The sequence below is a fragment of the Syngnathus floridae genome, chromosome 19 (assembly GCF_059516105.1).
Source record: "Syngnathus floridae isolate MCC-2025c chromosome 19, RoL_Sflo_1.0, whole genome shotgun sequence".
Taxonomy (NCBI): Eukaryota; Metazoa; Chordata; class Actinopteri; order Syngnathiformes; family Syngnathidae; genus Syngnathus; species Syngnathus floridae.
In genome coordinates this window covers 2,776,519-2,795,365 of record NC_142431.1, presented here as the reverse complement: position 1 = coordinate 2,795,365, position 18,847 = coordinate 2,776,519, and the positions used below count along the sequence as shown (strand labels likewise).

Genomic DNA, 18,847 nt, shown 5'->3' with positions numbered 1-18,847 from the left:
TTCTTCGTTTTGTTTTACAGCGAGGTGACACCAGCTACAATGAGTATTACCGACACCTACTGGTTGAAGTCATATAAACTGAAAAGATTTGTTCTTTTGAACGAATCGTTCACTCACGAGCCAACACTACTTCCGGTGACGACACCATCGTCATGGTGGGCTGTTCCAGTCCCGTTTGGAAGTGCAGCCCAAAATATACCCGTGATTGTATCGGAAAAGCTTCAAAGCGTATGTTTTCCCACCGACTTGCAACTTTTTCACGACAAAAAAAGATGATTTAACCTTCCAACGCGGACGGACACATCACAACAACAATGGGCGGCGGTGAGTTTCACCCACACGCACACGTTTAGCTAACCGGTGACAGCTAACTCTCGCGATCCGATCACAATAATGGAAATTACAGACATGTTACATTTAGTCAGCGACCGTAATAACGAGTTAATAACACTTCCGTCCGCTTCTCAGAGAATGTGAGCCTGGTTTTCAAGCTGTACTGCCTGACTGTGATGACTCTGGTGGCGGCCGCATACACGGTCACTCTCCGCTACACGAGGACTTTCCCCTCCGAGGTTTTGTACTTTTCCACCACCGCCGTGTGTCTCACCGAAGTTATCAAACTAGTTCTGAGCATTGGGATGTTGGCAAGGTAGGTCATCTCGAAGGACCGGTCTACATCCTGGAAGAGAGTGATTGAAAATTTCCCCTGCACACATTCAATTGACTTCTCAGAGAAACCAGAAGCCCAAGAAAGCTGCTGGGTGTCATCAAGGAGTACGTACTGTGCAGCCCGAGAGGGTTGCTGAAGCTGAGTGTACCATCTGTGGTGTACGCGGTCCAGAACAACATGGCATTCCTGGCATTGAGCAACCTTGATGCTGCAATTTATCAGGTAGGAAGAACCTGCTTGAAGAAAAGATCACATGAATTGCATCAATCAGTCAGTCATACTCCAATTGATCAAAGTCCATAACCTGATGGCTTGCCATGTTTCTATGTGCAGGTGACCTATCAGCTGAAGATCCCGTGCACGGCCCTGTGCATGTTCTTGATGCTGAACCGGACCCTCAGCAAGAGGCAGTGTGTGGCCATCTTTTTGTTGTTAGTGGGGGTTATCCTCGTGCAATGGAAACCTGGAGATGCCGCCAAAGTCCAAGTATGTCTCCAACTCCATCTGTTCAATCAGTATTATTTTTGAAATATTATAGAGTTGTTCAATTTTATGATATAAACTTTCACCAGCAAACTTTTTAACTTACCACAGCTGTCTTTTCAATTTTTTTTTTTTTCATCAAGTCGATACTACTGATTCTGATTTGTCATCTTCACATCTTCTTGTGTCCAGATTGAGCAAAACCGTCTTGTTGGCTTCATTGCCATCATTATCGCTGTCTTGTGCTCCGGCTTCGCAGGTAGCCACCGACCAGCCACATGACTTTCTTCGGCTCTGTTGTAACTCCATCTAACTGTGCTTCAGGTGTGTACTTTGAGAAGGTGCTGAAGAGCTCCGACACGTCGCTGTGGGTGAGGAACATCCAGATGTACGTGTCGGGTATCGCCATTACCTTCATGGGCGTGGTGGTGACGGACGGCGAGAAGGTCCTAGAAAAAGGCTTCTTCTTTGGATACACGCCCTGGGTGTGCTTTGTCGTTTGTGAGTATAATAATGGAAGAGACTTTGTGGGCCACCTTTCTTGGCTGTGCTTGACTTCATCTCTCTGTCAGTCCTGGCCAGCGTGGGAGGCCTGTACACGTCCGTCGTGGTCAAGTACACCGACAACATCATGAAGGGCTTCTCGGCGGCGGCCGCCATCGTCCTTTCCACCTTGGCGTCCGTCGTCTTGTTTGAATTAGACATAAGTAAGATAATCCTCCTTCCTATTGTTGCTCTTCAGTCTGTTTTCTTGTTAAGCCATGCAGGTGTGGTCTACAAGTCACGTACTGGGTCAGAGATGAACTTTTAGGCTTGCACCCTGAAGTATTGCTTCTTTCAGGGTTACAAAAGTTCATTTATTTCAGCTGTTGAATTCAAAAAGCAAATACAATACAGATATAGGAACATTAGAACCACTCACCAAAATTATGCAATAAAAATAAAAGCCCTAAGTCTGACCATTAGGAATTAATTTTTTTGATAATTGTCAATCTGTACAGTGCGTTTAGGCTGTTTAAATTAACTTCCTGATCTTTTGGCTTCTCCTACAGCAACCACATTCATGTTGGGCGCCACCCTGGTGTGCCTGTCCATCTATCTGTACGGCCTTCCAAAGCAGGACACGTCCACACTCAGACAGGAACAGGCCAACGCAGAGTCCAAACAGAATCTGGTTACTGTGTGACTTGGCCCACTCACTATCGGGTCCCTCTTCCACATGGACTGAGGAGGAGAAATCCTGCCACCACCCGAGCCAATAAACTATTTTTGTTTTAATCATTCTATAAGAATCCCATTATGTGGATTCTGTCTGTTCAAAGGGTAAATGAAGCAATGCAAAGTGATTTTTTGGGGGGCGGGGTCAAAGACTGAAAACTTGTGTACATAGCTTATCATTTGTTAAAATGTCAGAGGTCGCACTGTTAGAAAAACATAAGGACCAATAACTGCACCTGTCATTGATTTTGATGTTTTTTTTCCTCCCCAACTTGTGAACCACTTGATTATGAATGTACAGAATTGTTTTCATACTTGAAATGACAAGAGCACATCATACGGTGGAGATGTCATCGCCTGTGTTTTCTATTTTGTGTCAGTTGAATGCCAAATTGGAGTGTGTGATTCAGTTCAATGTTTACATTTTATCCACTGGGATGATGCCAAGGATACTCATCCCGTTGGCAAGTACTGAGCAGGTCCCGCTGAATAGTCTCTTCCTTGCCTGTGAGCATTCCAAAAAGACACATATTACTTTATACTTGTAAATATGACTAGGTTGTGAATTATTATTTTTATTTATTCATTTAGAATCTTGTTTAAATAAGTTAGGACACAAATGTCAAAATGCAAGCACGGTTACTTTTTACAGTCATCTAGAGTTAGTGTTTCAAAGCAGGGTTTAAAGCTAGGCTCAGGGGCTTCAGAGTGGGCTTTCATACTGGAGTTAGGGTTTCAAAGTAGGGTTTAAAGCTAGGCTCAATGGCTCCAGAGTAGGGTTTCATACTGGAGTTAGGGTTTCAAAGTAGGCTTTAAAGCCAGGCTCAGGGGCTTCAGAGTCGGGTTTCATACTGGAGTTAGGGTTTCAAAGTAGGCTTTAAAGCCAGGCTCAGGGGCTTCAGAGTCGGGTTTCATACTGGAGTTAGGGTTTCAAAGTAGGCTTTAAAGCCAGGCTCAGGGGCTTCAGAGTGGGCTTTCATACTGGAGTTAGGGTTTCAAAGTAGGGTTTAAAGCTAGGCTCAATGGCTCCAGAGTAGGGTTTCATACTGGAGTTAGGGTTTCAAAGTAGGCTTTAAAGCCAGGCTCAGGGGCTTCAGAGTCGGGTTTCATACTGGAGTTAGGGTTTCAAAGTAGGCTTTAAAGCCAGGCTCAGGGGCTTCAGAGTCGGGTTTCATACTGGAGTTAGGGTTTCAAAGTAGGCTTTAAAGCCAGGCTCAGGGGCTTCAGAGTGGGCTTTCATACTGGAGCTAGGGTTTCAAAGTAGGGTTTAAAGCTAGGCTCAATGGCTCCAGAGTAGGGTTTCATACTGGAGTTAGGGTTTCAAAGTAGGCTTTAAAGCCAGGCTCAGGGGCTTCAGAGTCGGGTTTCATACTGGAGTTAGGGTTTCAAAGTAGGCTTTAAAGCCAGGCTCAGGGGCTTCAGAGTCGGGTTTCATACTGGAGTTAGGGTTTCAAAGTAGGCTTTAAAGCCAGGCTCAGGGGCTTCAGAGTGGGCTTTCATACTGGAGCTAGGGTTTCAAAGTAGGGTTTAAAGCTAGGCTCAATGGCTCCAGAGTAGGGTTTCATACTGGAGTTAGGGTTTCAAAGTAGGCTTTAAAGCCAGGCTCAGGGGCTTCAGAGTCGGGTTTCATACTGGAGTTAGGGTTTCAAAGTAGGCTTTAAAGCCAGGCTCAGGGGCTTCAGAGTCGGGTTTCTTCCTAGAGTTAGGGTTTCAAAGTAGGCTTTAAAGCCAGAATCAAGGGCTTCAGAGTCGGCTTTCATTCTGGAGTTAGGGTTTCAAAGTAGGCTTTCATACTGGAGTTAGGGTTTCAAAGTAGGCTTTAAAGCCAGGCTCAGGGGCTTCAGAGTCGGGTTTCATACTGGAGTTAGGGTTCCAAAGTAGGCTTTAAAGCCAGGCTCAGGGGCTTCAGAGTCGGGTTTCATACTGGAGTTAGGGTTCCAAAGTAGGCTTTAAAGCCAGGCCCAGGGGCTTCAGAGTCGGGTTTCATACTGGAGTTAGGGTTCCAAAGTAGGCTTTAAAGCCAGGCCCAGGGGCTTCAGAGTCGGGTTTCATACCGGAGTTAGGGTTCCAAAGTAGGCTTTAAAGCCAGGCTCAGGGGTTTCAGAGTTGGGTTTCATATTGGAGTTAGGGTTCCAAAGTAGGGTTTAAAGCCAGGCTCAGGGGCTACAGAGTCGGGTTTGATACTGGAGTTAGGGTTCCAAAGTAGGGTTTAAAGCCAGGCTCAGGGGCTTCAGAGTCGGGTTTCATACTGGAGTTAGGGTTCCAAAGTAGGCTTTAAAGCCAGGCTCAGGGGCTTCAGAGTCGGGTTTCATACTGGAGTTAGGGTTCCAAAGTAGGCTTTAAAGCCAGGCTCAGGGGCTTCAGAGTCGGGTTTCATACTGGAGTTAGGGTTCCAAAGTAGGCTTTAAAGCCAGGCCCAGGGGCTTCAGAGTCGGGTTTCATACTGGAGTTAGGGTTCCAAAGTAGGCTTTAAAGCCAGGCTCAGGGGCTTCAGAGTCGGGTTTCATACTGGAGTTAGGGTTTCAATGTAGGCTTTAAAGCCAGGCTCAGGGGCTCCAGGGTCGGGTTCCATACTGGAGTTAGGGTTTCAAAGTAGGCTTTAAAGCCAGGCTCAGGGGCTCCAGAGTCGGGTTTCATACTGGAGTTAGGGTTTCAAAGTAGGCTTTAAAGCCAGGCTCAGGGGCTTCAGAGTAGGGTTTCATACTGGAGTTAGGGTTTCAAAGTAAGCTTTAAAGCAAAGCTCAGGGGCTTGAGAGTCAGTTTTCATACTGGAGTTAGGGTTTCAAAGTAGGGTTTAAAGCTAGGCTCATGGGCTCCAGAGTAGGGTTTCATACTGGAGTTAGGGTTTCAAAGTAGGCTTTAAAGCCAGGCTCAGGGGCTTCAGAGTAGGGTTTCATACTGGAGTTAGGGTTTCAAAGTAGGCTTTAAAGCCAGGCTCAGGGGCTCCAGAGTAGGGTTTCATACTGGAGTTAGGGTTTCAAAGTAGGCTTTAAAGCCAGGCTCAGGGGCTTCAGAGTAGGGTTTCATACTGGAGTTAGGGTTTCAAAGTAAGCTTTAAAGCAAGGCTCAGGGGCTTGAGAGTCAGTTTTCATACTGGAGTTAGGGTTTCAAAGTAGGGTTTAAAGCTAGGCTCATGGGCTCCAGAGTAGGGTTTCATACTGGAGTTAGGGTTTCAAAGTAGGCTTTAAAGCCAGGCTCAGGGGCTTCAGAGTAGGGTTTCATACTGGAGTTAGGGTTTCAAAGTAGGCTTTAAAGCCAGGCTCAGGGGCTCCAGAGTAGGGTTTCATACTGGAGTTAGGGTTTCAAAGTAGGCTTTAAAGCCAGGCTCAGGGGCTCCAGAGTAGGGTTTCATACTGGAGTTAGGGTTTCAAAGTAGGCTTTAAAGCCAGGCTCAGGGGCTTCAGAGTAGGGTTTCATACTGGAGTTAGGGTTTCAAAGTAAGCTTTAAAGCAAAGCTCAGGGGCTTGAGAGTCAGTTTTCATACTGGAGTTAGGGTTTCAAAGTAGGGTTTAAAGCTAGGCTCATGGGCTCCAGAGTAGGGTTTCATACTGGAGTTAGGGTTTCAAAGTAGGCTTTAAAGCCAGGCTCAGGGGCTTCAGAGTAGGGTTTCATACTGGAGTTAGGGTTTCAAAGTAGGCTTTAAAGCCAGGCTCAGGGGCTCCAGAGTAGGGTTTCATACTGGAGTTAGGGTTTCAAAGTAGGCTTTAAAGCCAGGCTCAGGGGCTTCAGAGTAGGGTTTCATACTGGAGTTAGGGTTTCAAAGTAAGCTTTAAAGCAAGGCTCAGGGGCTTGAGAGTCAGTTTTCATACTGGAGTTAGGGTTTCAAAGTAGGGTTTAAAGCTAGGCTCAAGGGCTCCAGAGTAGGGTTTCATACTGGAGTTAGGGTTTCAAAGTAGGCTTTAAAGCCAGGCTCAGGGGCTTCAGAGTAGGGTTTCATACTGGAGTTAGGGTTTCAAAGTAGGCTTTAAAGCCAGGCTCAGGGGCTCCAGAGTAGGGTTTCATACTGGAGTTAGGGTTTCAAAGTAGGCTTTAAAGCCAGGCTCAGGGGCTTCAGAGTAGGGTTTCATACTGGAGTTAGGGTTTCAAAGTAAGCTTTAAAGCAAGGCTCAGGGGCTTGAGAGTCAGTTTTCATACTGGAGTTAGGGTTTCAAAGTAGGGTTTAAAGCTAGGCTCATGGGCTCCAGAGTAGGGTTTCATACTGGAGTTAGGGTTTCAAAGTAGGCTTTAAAGCCAGGCTCAGGGGCTTCAGAGTAGGGTTTCATACTGGAGTTAGGGTTTCAAAGTAGGCTTTAAAGCCAGGCTCAGGGGCTCCAGAGTAGGGTTTCATACTGGAGTTAGGGTTTCAAAGTAGGCTTTAAAGCCAGGCTCAGGGGCTCCAGAGTAGGGTTTCATACTGGAGTTAGGGTTTCAAAGTAGGCTTTAAAGCCAGGCTCAGGGGCTTCAGAGTAGGGTTTCATACTGGAGTTAGGGTTTCAAAGTAAGCTTTAAAGCAAAGCTCAGGGGCTTGAGAGTCAGTTTTCATACTGGAGTTAGGGTTTCAAAGTAGGGTTTAAAGCTAGGCTCATGGGCTCCAGAGTAGGGTTTCATACTGGAGTTAGGGTTTCAAAGTAGGCTTTAAAGCCAGGCTCAGGGGCTTCAGAGTAGGGTTTCATACTGGAGTTAGGGTTTCAAAGTAGGCTTTAAAGCCAGGCTCAGGGGCTCCAGAGTAGGGTTTCATACTGGAGTTAGGGTTTCAAAGTAGGCTTTAAAGCCAGGCTCAGGGGCTTCAGAGTAGGGTTTCATACTGGAGTTAGGGTTTCAAAGTAAGCTTTAAAGCAAGGCTCAGGGGCTTGAGAGTCAGTTTTCATACTGGAGTTAGGGTTTCAAAGTAGGGTTTAAAGCTAGGCTCAAGGGCTCCAGAGTAGGGTTTCATACTGGAGTTAGGGTTTCAAAGTAGGCTTTAAAGCCAGGCTCAGGGGCTTCAGAGTAGGGTTTCATACTGGAGTTAGGGTTTCAAAGTAGGCTTTAAAGCCAGGCTCAGGGGCTCCAGAGTAGGGTTTCATACTGGAGTTAGGGTTTCAAAGTAGGCTTTAAAGCCAGGCTCAGGGGCTTCAGAGTAGGGTTTCATACTGGAGTTAGGGTTTCAAAGTAAGCTTTAAAGCAAGGCTCAGGGGCTTGAGAGTCAGTTTTCATACTGGAGTTAGGGTTTCAAAGTAGGGTTTAAAGCTAGGCTCATGGGCTCCAGAGTAGGGTTTCATACTGGAGTTAGGGTTTCAAAGTAGGCTTTAAAGCCAGGCTCAGGGGCTTCAGAGTAGGGTTTCATACTGGAGTTAGGGTTTCAAAGTAGGCTTTAAAGCCAGGCTCAGGGGCTCCAGAGTAGGGTTTCATACTGGAGTTAGGGTTTCAAAGTAGGCTTTAAAGCCAGGCTCAGGGGCTCCAGAGTAGGGTTTCATACTGGAGTTAGGGTTTCAAAGTAGGCTTTAAAGCCAGGCTCAGGGGCTTCAGAGTAGGGTTTCATACTGGAGTTAGGGTTTCAAAGTAAGCTTTAAAGCAAAGCTCAGGGGCTTGAGAGTCAGTTTTCATACTGGAGTTAGGGTTTCAAAGTAGGGTTTAAAGCTAGGCTCATGGGCTCCAGAGTAGGGTTTCATACTGGAGTTAGGGTTTCAAAGTAGGCTTTAAAGCCAGGCTCAGGGGCTTCAGAGTAGGGTTTCATACTGGAGTTAGGGTTTCAAAGTAAGCTTTAAAGCAAGGCTCAGGGGCTTGAGAGTCAGTTTTCATACTGGAGTTAGGGTTTCAAAGTAGGGTTTAAAGCTAGGCTCATGGGCTCCAGAGTAGGGTTTCATACTGGAGTTAGGGTTTCAAAGTAGGCTTTAAAGCCAGGCTCAGGGGCTTCAGAGTAGGGTTTCATACTGGAGTTAGGGTTTCAAAGTAGGTTTTAAAGCCAGGCTCAGGGGCTCCAGAGTAGGGTTTCATACTGGAGTTAGGGTTTCAAAGTAGGCTTTAAAGCCAGGCTCAGGGGCTCCAGAGTAGGGTTTCATACTGGAGTAAGGGTTTCAAAGTAGGCTTTAAAGCCAGGCTCAGGGGCTTCAGAGTAGGGTTTCATACTGGAGTTAGGGTTTCAAAGTAAGCTTTAAAGCAAAGCTCAGGGGCTTGAGAGTCAGTTTTCATACTGGAGTTAGGGTTTCAAAGTAGGGTTTAAAGCTAGGCTCATGGGCTCCAGAGTAGGGTTTCATACTGGAGTTAGGGTTTCAAAGTAGGCTTTAAAGCCAGGCTCAGGGGCTTCAGAGTAGGGTTTCATACTGGAGTTAGGGTTTCAAAGTAGGCTTTAAAGCCAGGCTCAGGGGCTCCAGAGTAGGGTTTCATACTGGAGTTAGGGTTTCAAAGTAGGCTTTAAAGCCAGGCTCAGGGGCTTCAGAGTAGGGTTTCATACTGGAGTTAGGGTTTCAAAGTAAGCTTTAAAGCAAGGCTCAGGGGCTTGAGAGTCAGTTTTCATACTGGAGTTAGGGTTTCAAAGTAGGGTTTAAAGCTAGGCTCATGGGCTCCAGAGTAGGGTTTCATACTGGAGTTAGGGTTTCAAAGTAGGCTTTAAAGCCAGGCTCAGGGGCTTCAGAGTAGGGTTTCATACTGGAGTTAGGGTTTCAAAGTAGGCTTTAAAGCCAGGCTCAGGGGCTCCAGAGTAGGGTTTCATACTGGAGTTAGGGTTCCAAAGTAGGCTTTAAAGCCAGGCTCAGGGGCTTCAGAGTCAGGTTTCATACTGGAGTTAGGGTTCCAAAGTAGGCTTTAAAGCCAGGCTCAGGGGCTCCAGAGTAGGGTTTCATACTGCAGTTAGGGTTCCAAAGTAGGGTTTAAAGCCAGGCTCAGGGGCTCCAGAGTCGGGTTTCATACTGGAGTTAGGGTTTCAAAGTAGGCTTTAAAGCCAGGCTCAGGGGCTTCAGAGTAGGGTTTCATACTGGAGTTAGGGTTTCAAAGTAAGCTTTAAAGCAAGGCTCAGGGGCTTGAGAGTCAGTTTTCATACTGGAGTTAGGGTTTCAAAGTAGGGTTTAAAGCTAGGCTCATGGGCTCCAGAGTAGGGTTTCATACTGGAGTTAGGGTTTCAAAGTAGGCTTTAAAGCCAGGCTCAGGGGCTTCAGAGTAGGGTTTCATACTGGAGTTAGGGTTTCAAAGTAGGCTTTAAAGCCAGGCTCAGGGGCTCCAGAGTAGGGTTTCATACTGGAGTTAGGGTTCCAAAGTAGGCTTTAAAGCCAGGCTCAGGGGCTTCAGAGTCAGGTTTCATACTGGAGTTAGGGTTCCAAAGTAGGCTTTAAAGCCAGGCTCAGGGGCTTCAGAGTCGGGTTTCATACTGGAGTTAGGGTTCCAAAGTAGGGTTTAAAGCCAGGCTCAGGGGCTCCAGAGTCGGGTTTCATACTGGAGTTAGGGTTTCAAAGTAGGCTTTCTTATTGGAGTTAGGGTTTCAAAGTAGGCTTTAAAGCCAGGCTCAGGGGCTTAGGGGTGGGCTTTCATACTGGAGTTAGGGTTTCAAAGTAGGCTTTAAAGCCAGGCTCAGGGGCTCCAGAGTCGGGTTTCATACTGCAGTTAGGGTTCCAAAGTAGGCTTTCAAGCCAGGCTCAGGGGCTCCAGAGTAGGGTTTCATACTGCAGTTAGGGTTCCAAAGTAGGGTTTAAAGCCAGGCTCAGGGGCTCCAGAGTCGGGTTTCATACTGGAGTTAGGGTTTCAAAGTAGGCTTTAAAGCCAGGCTCAGGGGCTTCAAAGTGGGCTTTCATACTGGAGTTAGAGTTTCAAAGTAGGCTTTAAAGCCAGGCTCAGGGGCTCCAGAGTCTGGTTTCATACTGGAGTTAGGGTTTTAAAGTAGGCTTTAAAGCCAGGCTCAGGGGCGCCAGAGTCGGGTTTCATACTGGAGTTAGGATTTCAAAGTAGGCTTTAAACCCAGGCTCAGGGGCTCCAGAGTCAGGTTTCATACTGGAGTTAGGGTTTCAAAGTAGGCTTTAAAGCCAGGCTCAGGGGCTCCAGAGTCGGGTTTCATACTGGAGTTACTGTTCCAAAGTAGGCTTTAAAGCCAGGCTCAGGGGCTCCAGAGTCGGGTTTCTTTCTGCAGTTAGGGTTTCAAAGTAGGGTTTAAACCCAGGGTCAGGGGCTCCAGAGTCTGGTTTCATACTGGAGTTAGGGTTTCAAAGTAGGCTTTAAAGCCAGGCTCAGGGGCTCCAGAGTCGGGTTTCATACTGCAGTTAGGGTTCCAAAGTAGGCTTTCAAGCCAGGCTCAGGGGCTCCAGAGTAGGGTTTCATACTGCAGTTAGGGTTCCAAAGTAGGGTTTAAAGCCAGGCTCAGGGGCTCCAGAGTCGGGTTTCATACTGGAGTTAGGGTTTCAAAGTAGGCTTTAAAGCCAGGCTCAGGGGCTTCAAAGTGGGCTTTCATACTGGAGTTAGAGTTTCAAAGTAGGCTTTAAAGCCAGGCTCAGGGGCTCCAGAGTCTGGTTTCATACTGGAGTTAGGGTTTTAAAGTAGGCTTTAAAGCCAGGCTCAGGGGCGCCAGAGTCGGGTTTCATACTGGAGTTAGGATTTCAAAGTAGGCTTTAAACCCAGGCTCAGGGGCTCCAGAGTCAGGTTTCATACTGGAGTTAGGGTTTCAAAGTAGGCTTTAAAGCCAGGCTCAGGGGCTCCAGAGTCGGGTTTCATACTGGAGTTACTGTTCCAAAGTAGGCTTTAAAGCCAGGCTCAGGGGCTCCAGAGTCGGGTTTCTTTCTGCAGTTAGGGTTTCAAAGTAGGGTTTAAACCCAGGGTCAGGGGCTCCAGAGTCTGGTTTCATACTGGAGTTAGGGTTTCAAAGTAGGCTTTAAAGCCAGGCTCAGGGGCTCCAGAGTCAGGTTTCATACTGGAGTTAGGGTTTCAAAGTAGGCTTTAAAGCCAGGCTCAGGGGCGCCAGAGTCGGGTTTCATACTGGAGTTAGGGTTTCAAAGTAGGCTTTAAAGCCAGGCTCAGGGGCGCCAGAGTCGGGTTTCATACTGGAGTTAGGGTTTCAAAGTAGGCTTTAAAGCCAGGCTCAGGGGTTTCAGAGTCGGGTTTCATACTAGAGTTAGTGTTCCAAAGTAGGCTTTAAAGCCAGGCTCAGGGGCTCCAGAGTCGGGCTTCTTTCTGCAGTTAGGGTTTCAAAGTAGGCTTTAAAGCCAGGCTCAGGGGCTTCAGAGTAGCTATGACTACAACGCGGCCCGCGAAAAAAAAAGGAGTTTGACACCTCTGATCTAAAGTGTTGAAAAAAAATATGGATGGATAGATTTTCCGATGATTTTGCACAACCAGGTAGATAGAATTAACCTTTTTTTTTTTTTTTACCTGAGCGACCTGCTGCGGGCTCCCTTTGACTGGCAGGTCTCTGTGTGCCGAGGCGGTCAGGTGGCTGCAAGAGAGCAAATACACCTCGTTTGAGAATCCACCAGTCTCCAAACATCTCACACCATCACATCCTAGTTGGGCCTTACCACAGCTTCAACAGGAAGTTGAGTAAGTGTTTGGGTTGCAGATCCTGCGCTGACTGGTACAACACCTCATCATAGCTGTGGGAAGACACAAGGGCCGTGTTTTGATGGGGAAACTGAATAAGAATGGCAAGTTGTTGACTTTACCGGAGGAGATGCTGAAGAACGGAGACGCCCGACGGCTCGCTTAGAAGCGACGCGTCGAATGTCGTGGCGTCGATGTCGGCATTCATCCGTATTAAACTGCATCAAGAGGTAGTACATGGGAAATATTTACGAGTCCACATTTCTCAAATACTTGAAACAATTCAAAAGATTCACAAAGCTCTTGAGATCTAGTTCCACATTCCACACTCTAATCCACTTGAGAGACCTTACATGCCTCAATAGGTGCTGCTGTTTTGATTAGCGACAATCTGTTAACGCACCTGCAGAGGCGTGCATGCGTGTACTGGAGGAAAACGCCCGTGTCTCCCTGAGCCTGCAGCATCTTGTCCCAGTCAAACTTGTAGTCCCCCTGCAGTGGACCTTTGAAATCCTACAACACATTTATGGGGTTATTTTTATCTTCATTCATTTTGAAAATAAGTAGACCCCCCACAGTAAAGGCTCGACACGTTGTTGTTCACCTGGACTATTAACGCACTAATTCCCACTTTCTGCGCGGTGTCTTCTGGATCGTCCATTTCCTTTGTCACTGCAAGATGAATGAGGATGTCATAAGGAAACCTTGATAAGATTTGACGAGATGCAACCAAAAGATGCTACGTAGCAGATATGAATCAGTTGTACTTTTTGAATGACTCATGTTGTTCAACATTCTGGCACGAGCCTCGTCCAGAATGTCCTCTAAGAAGACCACCTCTCCGGTCCGGGTCTTCATGCCCTTCACCAGGCCGAAGGGTACGTGATGACACCTGGGCCAACGCTTCATGTTAGACTTGTTGAAGAAGTTCAAAATGCTAAGATAACAGAGTAGCTTCTTTTGTGTGTGAGCGTTTGTCCTTCTACCTGTCAGCCCAGGAATGTCCCATCGCTTGCAAGATCTGGAACAACTGCTGAAAGTGGTGTGTTTGACTTTTATCTGTCTTGAAAAAATGACAAAGTCAACGTTAGCATGCTGACTGGTATTTGCGCTTGACGCCCTTTAACAAAACATGTACTGGCTGCCATGTTTGCATAACTAATCTATACAGCTAGATTTGTGTTGGACATGCATCAGTGAGATAACAGAAAAGCCAGTGGACAAACTACATTTTATTTATGGGTGTCTACAAAAGAGAATGACCTCAAGTCAAACCAGATCAAATTGCAGGAAGAACTTGTTTTAACTTTACAACAAAGACAATTTTTTTTTTTTTTACTTTGTGTTGCATTGTAATATGTACAGGAAAAAAAAAATTAATATATGCTAATGTAAAATAATCTGGCCCGAGTTAACACTATAATTAGTTTAAAAAAAAAAAAAAAACATAAAAATGGCCTTACCACATAAATCATCTCATCAAAATGGTACTTTTCTTCCCGGTCAATGGCTGCTGCAATGTCCCTGAAACCAAAAAAAATAAAAAATCAGTGGAGTACTCCAATGGCCACATAATAACCAAAAGCGAGAGGTATTGAAATTCACAACATTCCACTGATGAAATCACAATTTCATTGACTGCTTTCAAGGACCAAGTGTTACATTTATGCTATGTGGCAAATTATAAGTTTCACTGGGTTGAACTTTCTCCATCTGAATTTGTTCCGAACGGCAGCAACCTGGTGATGTAGAGACTTGTGCCATCGCTGCGAAGGACAGTACACACGTTGCTCAGGTCTCCGACTGAGAGATCCACTATGCCGGTCCCCTTCCTGCAAAACCTTTACTCATCAATTGGCTGAAACAAATGCATATTAGTGATTACTGATCCACATACTCTGTGGTCTTTAACAGGCCTCTATTCTGCAACTCCCGTACCACCTCCTGGACTTTCTCCTGGTGAAAGGACTCCCCTGAGTAGACATCAAAGTGGACCCCTAACCGCTGACAGTCCAAAAACATCATCAATATGACGCTGGGCTACACAATGGAGGCGGAGCACCGGGTTGTACCTTGTAAACATGCTGATACTCGCTCACAGTGATGTCCCTGAACTGTTGCCATAGTGACACGGCCCGACTCTCGTTCTGCTCCAGCTGTCGATAGAAGTCCCTGGCCGCCAGCATGGTTTCCTCATTGTGTTCTGCTTCTTTGTTGACCTTTACATATATCTGCAAAACATACAATATATGATATCCTTAAAAATAAATATTTGTGCTGTTAGGGTGTTTGAAAAGTAAAATGGGTTAAAATTAGCTTAAACCTGACATGCAAAGTTCAGTCAAGCTGTTAGGGAAAAATGCTGCAGTTGTTTGGCACCAAGATGCCACAAGGTGGTGCCAAAGCTTCATCTAGTAAGACAACCAGTAATTACAATAATATCATATTTGTCATGTGTTAGCATTTTTTAACAGCTTTGTATTTAAAATCAACTAGGGCATTGTTTTTAGGGTTGGTTCTTATTTATGAATTCAATGTCTTGAGATTTTTAAGGTATCAAGGGAACCCTGATGATACTATAAAAACAAAAGAAACAAAAACAATTACTGTTTACTGAATATGAATTTTCACCTCAAATAAATGCTGTAAAGGATTTTCTTTTAATTGCTCCTTGCTGCCAAACTGGCTGAATCCAGCTCCCAGCAAACCTGGAAAAAAAATAAAGGTTGAGGGGAACAAGTATGGCAAATTTCCACAACAGTGCAGGATTTGATTAAACCAGAAAAAACATGTGTTCAGCACTTCACATTTCTTTTCCATCATAATCACTCACCAAACTGCATTCCCCAGTCTCCAAGGTAGTTCATTCGAATAACTTTGTTGCCAAGAGACTCCTTCAAGTTGGCAATGAAGTTCCCTGCACAAAGAGTCTGAGCTACCCTCATCTGATTTTCATTTTTATTATTGTGCTTATATTACAAGCAATAATTCACCTATAATTGTAGATCTCAAGTGTCCTGCGTGGAACTTTTTGGCAATGTTTGGAGAGCTACAACACATATTATGTATCACTGTTTGCTGAGAAACTATGAGACATTATATTGGAAAACATACCTGTACTCTACTAATGTTGTTCCCTTCTTAAGAGAATTAAAAAGTTCATTGTGAAGCTCAATTTTGCCGTGGTGCCCCGTTCCTAACGGTTCCAGTATTTTCTAGAACAGGAAAGGACAGAGGTGACAGGTTAGGAACACGAGCCATAGTCAATAATACTGGTAAATAATAATAATAATACAAACCTGAGCAAGAAGTTTACGGTTAATTGTGAAGTTGATTACAGCATTTCCTATTGCTATATCCTCCACCAAGCTGTCCCGCTTTAACTGAAAATGATATTGGAGAATTAAGGACTGAGTAGAAAAAAGGCAGATTGCATGTTTTTGACTTGGATCTAGAAAAGGCACAGATTTTATTATTATTAGAGGGAAAATATGATACAAATTATCTTATTTGTTCTGTAGCTGATCAATCCTACCTGATTAGCCAGGTGTTCTGTTTGCAGCTGGATGTCCCCACTAGCTGGTAAAACTCCATTCGTTCTTAAAATGCTAATTGATAGCCTCAAATCAGCAGTCTGCCTAAAAAGAAAAATTACACAAAGCTTTAGAAAATGTGTTAAAAGGTTACATGTAAGAAAAGAGTGTGAAGGGCAAATAGAAAACGCTTAACTGTTTCTTAAAGACTGGGACAGCCGAAAGAGCCGGTATGAAGAGGTCATCAGACTGATGCAGTGTCCTACCCAGCTGTACAAAAAGTACAAACAAGTACATACAATATATATATATATTTATGGAGAGCAATAAAATTCAACTACATTTAACCTCCCCCTGAAGAAATGTTATGATTCCAAACAGTGTCACCTGTTCTCATTACCTTCGCTGCTATTGCTCGTCCGAAAAAAGATGCCATATTCCTAGGTTGTTAACTCTACAGTTCTAAAATTAATAAGCATACATGATAATAATTACACGAATATGCACATGGTGCCTTCACATTATTAGAAAATACGACTATACGAATAGGCTTATGGTGCCTTTCACATGGTTAGAAAACAAATGCTTCCTGTTAATTAAAATTTTCCGGTATCTCGCCCAATCAGAGGCCGTGTTTTGGTGACGTCAAAGTGCGCATGCGCGTTGATCGATGATCACGTTGCTATTTGTAGACCCTTTATTCTGTATTGTTTTAAAATGTTCGATGAAAAACAATATTGCAGATTGGCATTTCAAAACCCTTTTTTTGTGTGTTTCAGAAAGAATTGGATATACATTAATTTTAAATGTCTGGTGCTAAAAACAAAGAAAGCACATTCTGATGAATTGTTGACTGTTTTAAAATAATTTATAAATGTATACTCCTAATATTTCTACACATTATTTGTGAAACATACATCCTCAGTGCTCAAGTCAATTTCTAAAGAAAAAAAATACCAAGGTGTTTGTAAAATTCATGTTTTATGTCTGTCATCTGACCATGATAATCCAATAAAAATAATTTGCAGTGTGTGTTGGAAAACAATGTGGTCAAACAAATTTGTGTTCAATACCTCCATTGAAACCAGGTAATCACAAAGACGTGCCTGTAAAAACAGTTTATTAGTTCTTGAGATTTTAAGACCCCCCTCCTTTAGTACAACAAGCAAATGTTTTGGTGTTTCGAGTAAAAGTCAGTGTAATGCAGATGCAATAAATGCCTGTCGTCTGGTGTAAAAAAAAAAATCATTCTCTAATCCATCGAGTCTAGTCTGACAGCTCCTTTTGACAGGATCTAATCCCTTTTTCAAAAAGTACAAACTAAATGTTCATTTGTAAAACAAGAACAACTGAGGACAGAATTGAATGAAGAAGGCCAGAGAACGTTACGGTGGCAGTAGACCTTGAATACGTGAAGGCCTCCAGAGAAGAAAGCCGAAGAAATGTTGCGAGGCCACTTTTGGGAAGTCACGGAGGGTCAGACACGACAACAGCAGGGGGAGTCCTCCTAAACGGCAGCAGCAACAGCAGAAACGTAAAAGCCACAGACTAGTCCATCAAGTCCACTGGGAGGCGATATGGCACAGCTGGGACAAAATCCAAATGGACCACTCCAGCATCCAGCAGATTCAATTATTCTCCATGTCCACTCAAGAAACATCTAGTGATGGGAGACAACACCAGAGGATGTTTTATTTAGTTAACTGAATGCCACAAATTGTAAAATGCAATTTTCATAGAGAAACGTGAGAGAAAAAATAAAACTCACAGCTGGCAGGTTGTTCTCCAAACCTTCGCATGAGCTGATCATGCGTGAACTTGACAAAGGCATCATACTGCTCTGTTGGTTAAAAAAAAATAAAAGTTAACATGACTCTCATTGTGAGGAAATACTGTGTTCATCATACCTGCTAATTTTGTGGTCAGAATCTCATCATACTCCTCTCGAATATTATCCTCGCGCTCCTTTAGTAGTCTTTCGCAGATCATTCCAACTTGCCGAAGGGAAAATAAAGGCTGCTCCTTCTTGGTGGGGGAGGCCGCACCTGAGCAAGAACCTGTCCGGAGAAGAAATCAAAATCAGAAGATCCAGACAAGAGAGAACAGTCAGATTATGAAAAGAACAGAAACTCCATTTTGATTTTGGGGAAATAAATAGTTACCATTGGGAGGTTTGTTTGAAAACATTTAAATTCTCGTAACTTTTGATGACTTGAAAATGATTAAATTAAATTATTTGTCGAATGCTGTATAATGGGGCATGATTATTTTGCAGCCTAGAGGTTGTCTTTTAAATTGATTATTCTATTGCTGCTCTATATCTAATCGAAATAATCCTGCAGTGTCATGGCAATCCAGAATTGGTCCACTTGGACTTTGTGGTGTAAATCCAGCCTGAGAGTTCAACTGTTACCTGATGGGGAAGATGCACTGGGGACATTGAGAAGATCCAGAGTGGAGAAGCCGTCTACTTGTTGGAAATACGTGTCCAGGTTTCGCCGTTTGAGCCGCTTATACTCCTGTTTGATGTTGTGCAGGATTTGCTCTGTGACGGAAACAAAACCACGATTCACTTTAAGAGTCAACGCGTGAAACAAAATCAGTCCCAAAAATAATCATAACAGATTCATGAGATTGGAGTCCATTTCAGCATACCACATCTTGCCATCTCAAGATGATCATTTGCAACAGTTACGAGTCCAACTCTGTCAAATAAAACACTTTTGAAGGCATAAAAATACAAACCTGTAGTGAGTCTGGACGACACTTGTCCGAACGGCGAAGGCTCCAGACGGAGGTACTTCTGCGGCGAGGAGACGGGAGACCGTATCGGGGCGCACCTCCTCCTCTTGGGGGAAGCCTGGCTCATTAATGGGTCAAAATCCAGAGTCCTCTTCAGCGTAGCCCCACACGCCATTGCGCTAAACTCTAAAACCCCCAACAAGACACAAGAAGTTCGAATCTTCCTGTTTTGTGACGATCCGGATATGAGACGACGCCGCTGCTGCTAGCTCTCCTTCTCCGGCTACTGGGTGTGATGATAAATGACAACTTTCTCGTTTATCGTTTCTTTTTGTTAACCGATGGTACTTAATTTAGATGAATAAACGTTTTATGAAACAAAGCAGACACAACAAAACGTCTTAGCTACCGCGTATCGTCAGATGAAAGCAGATATTCCGACGCTATAGAAAGTAAACACGACAGTTCAACGGTCGGCCGGCTTCGAGTCGTATAGTTTTCATTGCTCTACTGCGCATGCGCGAGAAGCCACCCCCAAATGCTGGGAAGTGTAGTTTTTAGAACTCGTGATCGTTTGTGCTTTGCGCGTTTGAATACTACATTTCCCGACAACTCCGTCGATGCCTTCTTTTAAAAATATTGTACTGTAGTTGTTTGGCAACAAACCCCGCGGGGAGAAGTTAGTGAACAATTTTCTTAATAAACAATAAATATAAGTGAAATGCACGTC

General features: G+C 44.5%; 3 protein-coding genes across 5 annotated transcripts; 1 reads left to right on the top strand and 2 right to left on the bottom strand.

The window, feature by feature from the left end:
- The first annotated feature begins 112 nt into the window (after window positions 1-112).
- On the top strand, window positions 113-2,724 carry slc35a1 (solute carrier family 35 member A1). The gene is made up of 8 exons (XM_088362187.1): window positions 113-324; window positions 469-649; window positions 733-892; window positions 1,004-1,156; window positions 1,346-1,412; window positions 1,478-1,654; window positions 1,726-1,860; window positions 2,206-2,724. The coding sequence occupies exons 1-8, from the start codon at window positions 315-317 to the stop codon at window positions 2,337-2,339; spliced, it is 1,017 nt and encodes a 338-aa protein (XP_088218313.1). The 5' UTR covers window positions 113-314; the 3' UTR covers window positions 2,340-2,724.
- rars2 (arginyl-tRNA synthetase 2, mitochondrial) lies at window positions 1,726-15,977 on the bottom strand. Of its 3 annotated transcripts, none has more exons than XM_088362185.1 (21): window positions 15,776-15,977; window positions 15,572-15,645; window positions 15,378-15,480; window positions 15,142-15,225; window positions 14,957-15,057; window positions 14,836-14,891; window positions 14,676-14,759; window positions 14,474-14,550; window positions 13,915-14,073; window positions 13,740-13,846; window positions 13,582-13,674; window positions 13,306-13,366; window positions 12,829-12,905; window positions 12,610-12,734; window positions 12,447-12,514; window positions 12,246-12,355; window positions 11,965-12,060; window positions 11,821-11,895; window positions 11,675-11,738; window positions 2,794-2,876; window positions 1,726-2,019 (listed from the first exon to the last, which is right to left on the bottom strand). In XM_088362185.1, the coding sequence occupies exons 1-21, from the start codon at window positions 15,809-15,811 to the stop codon at window positions 2,016-2,018; spliced, it is 1,737 nt and encodes a 578-aa protein (XP_088218311.1). In that variant the 5' UTR covers window positions 15,812-15,977; the 3' UTR covers window positions 1,726-2,015. The 3 variants fall into 3 exon arrangements, with proteins under 3 accessions (XP_088218311.1, XP_088218312.1, XP_088218310.1); XM_088362186.1 differs by having other exon boundaries at window positions 2,825-2,876; XM_088362184.1 differs by lacking the exon at window positions 1,726-2,019 and having other exon boundaries at window positions 2,026-2,876.
- A 501-nt stretch (window positions 15,978-16,478) lies between these two features.
- akirin2 (akirin 2) lies at window positions 16,479-18,633 on the bottom strand. Its single transcript, XM_088362429.1, has 5 exons — window positions 18,121-18,633; window positions 17,789-17,920; window positions 17,283-17,432; window positions 17,144-17,215; window positions 16,479-17,035 (listed from the first exon to the last, which is right to left on the bottom strand). Exons 1-5 carry the CDS (start codon window positions 18,290-18,292, stop codon window positions 17,025-17,027), a joined length of 537 nt encoding a protein of 178 aa, XP_088218555.1. The 5' UTR covers window positions 18,293-18,633; the 3' UTR covers window positions 16,479-17,024.
- Window positions 18,634-18,847: the final 214 nt, after the last annotated feature.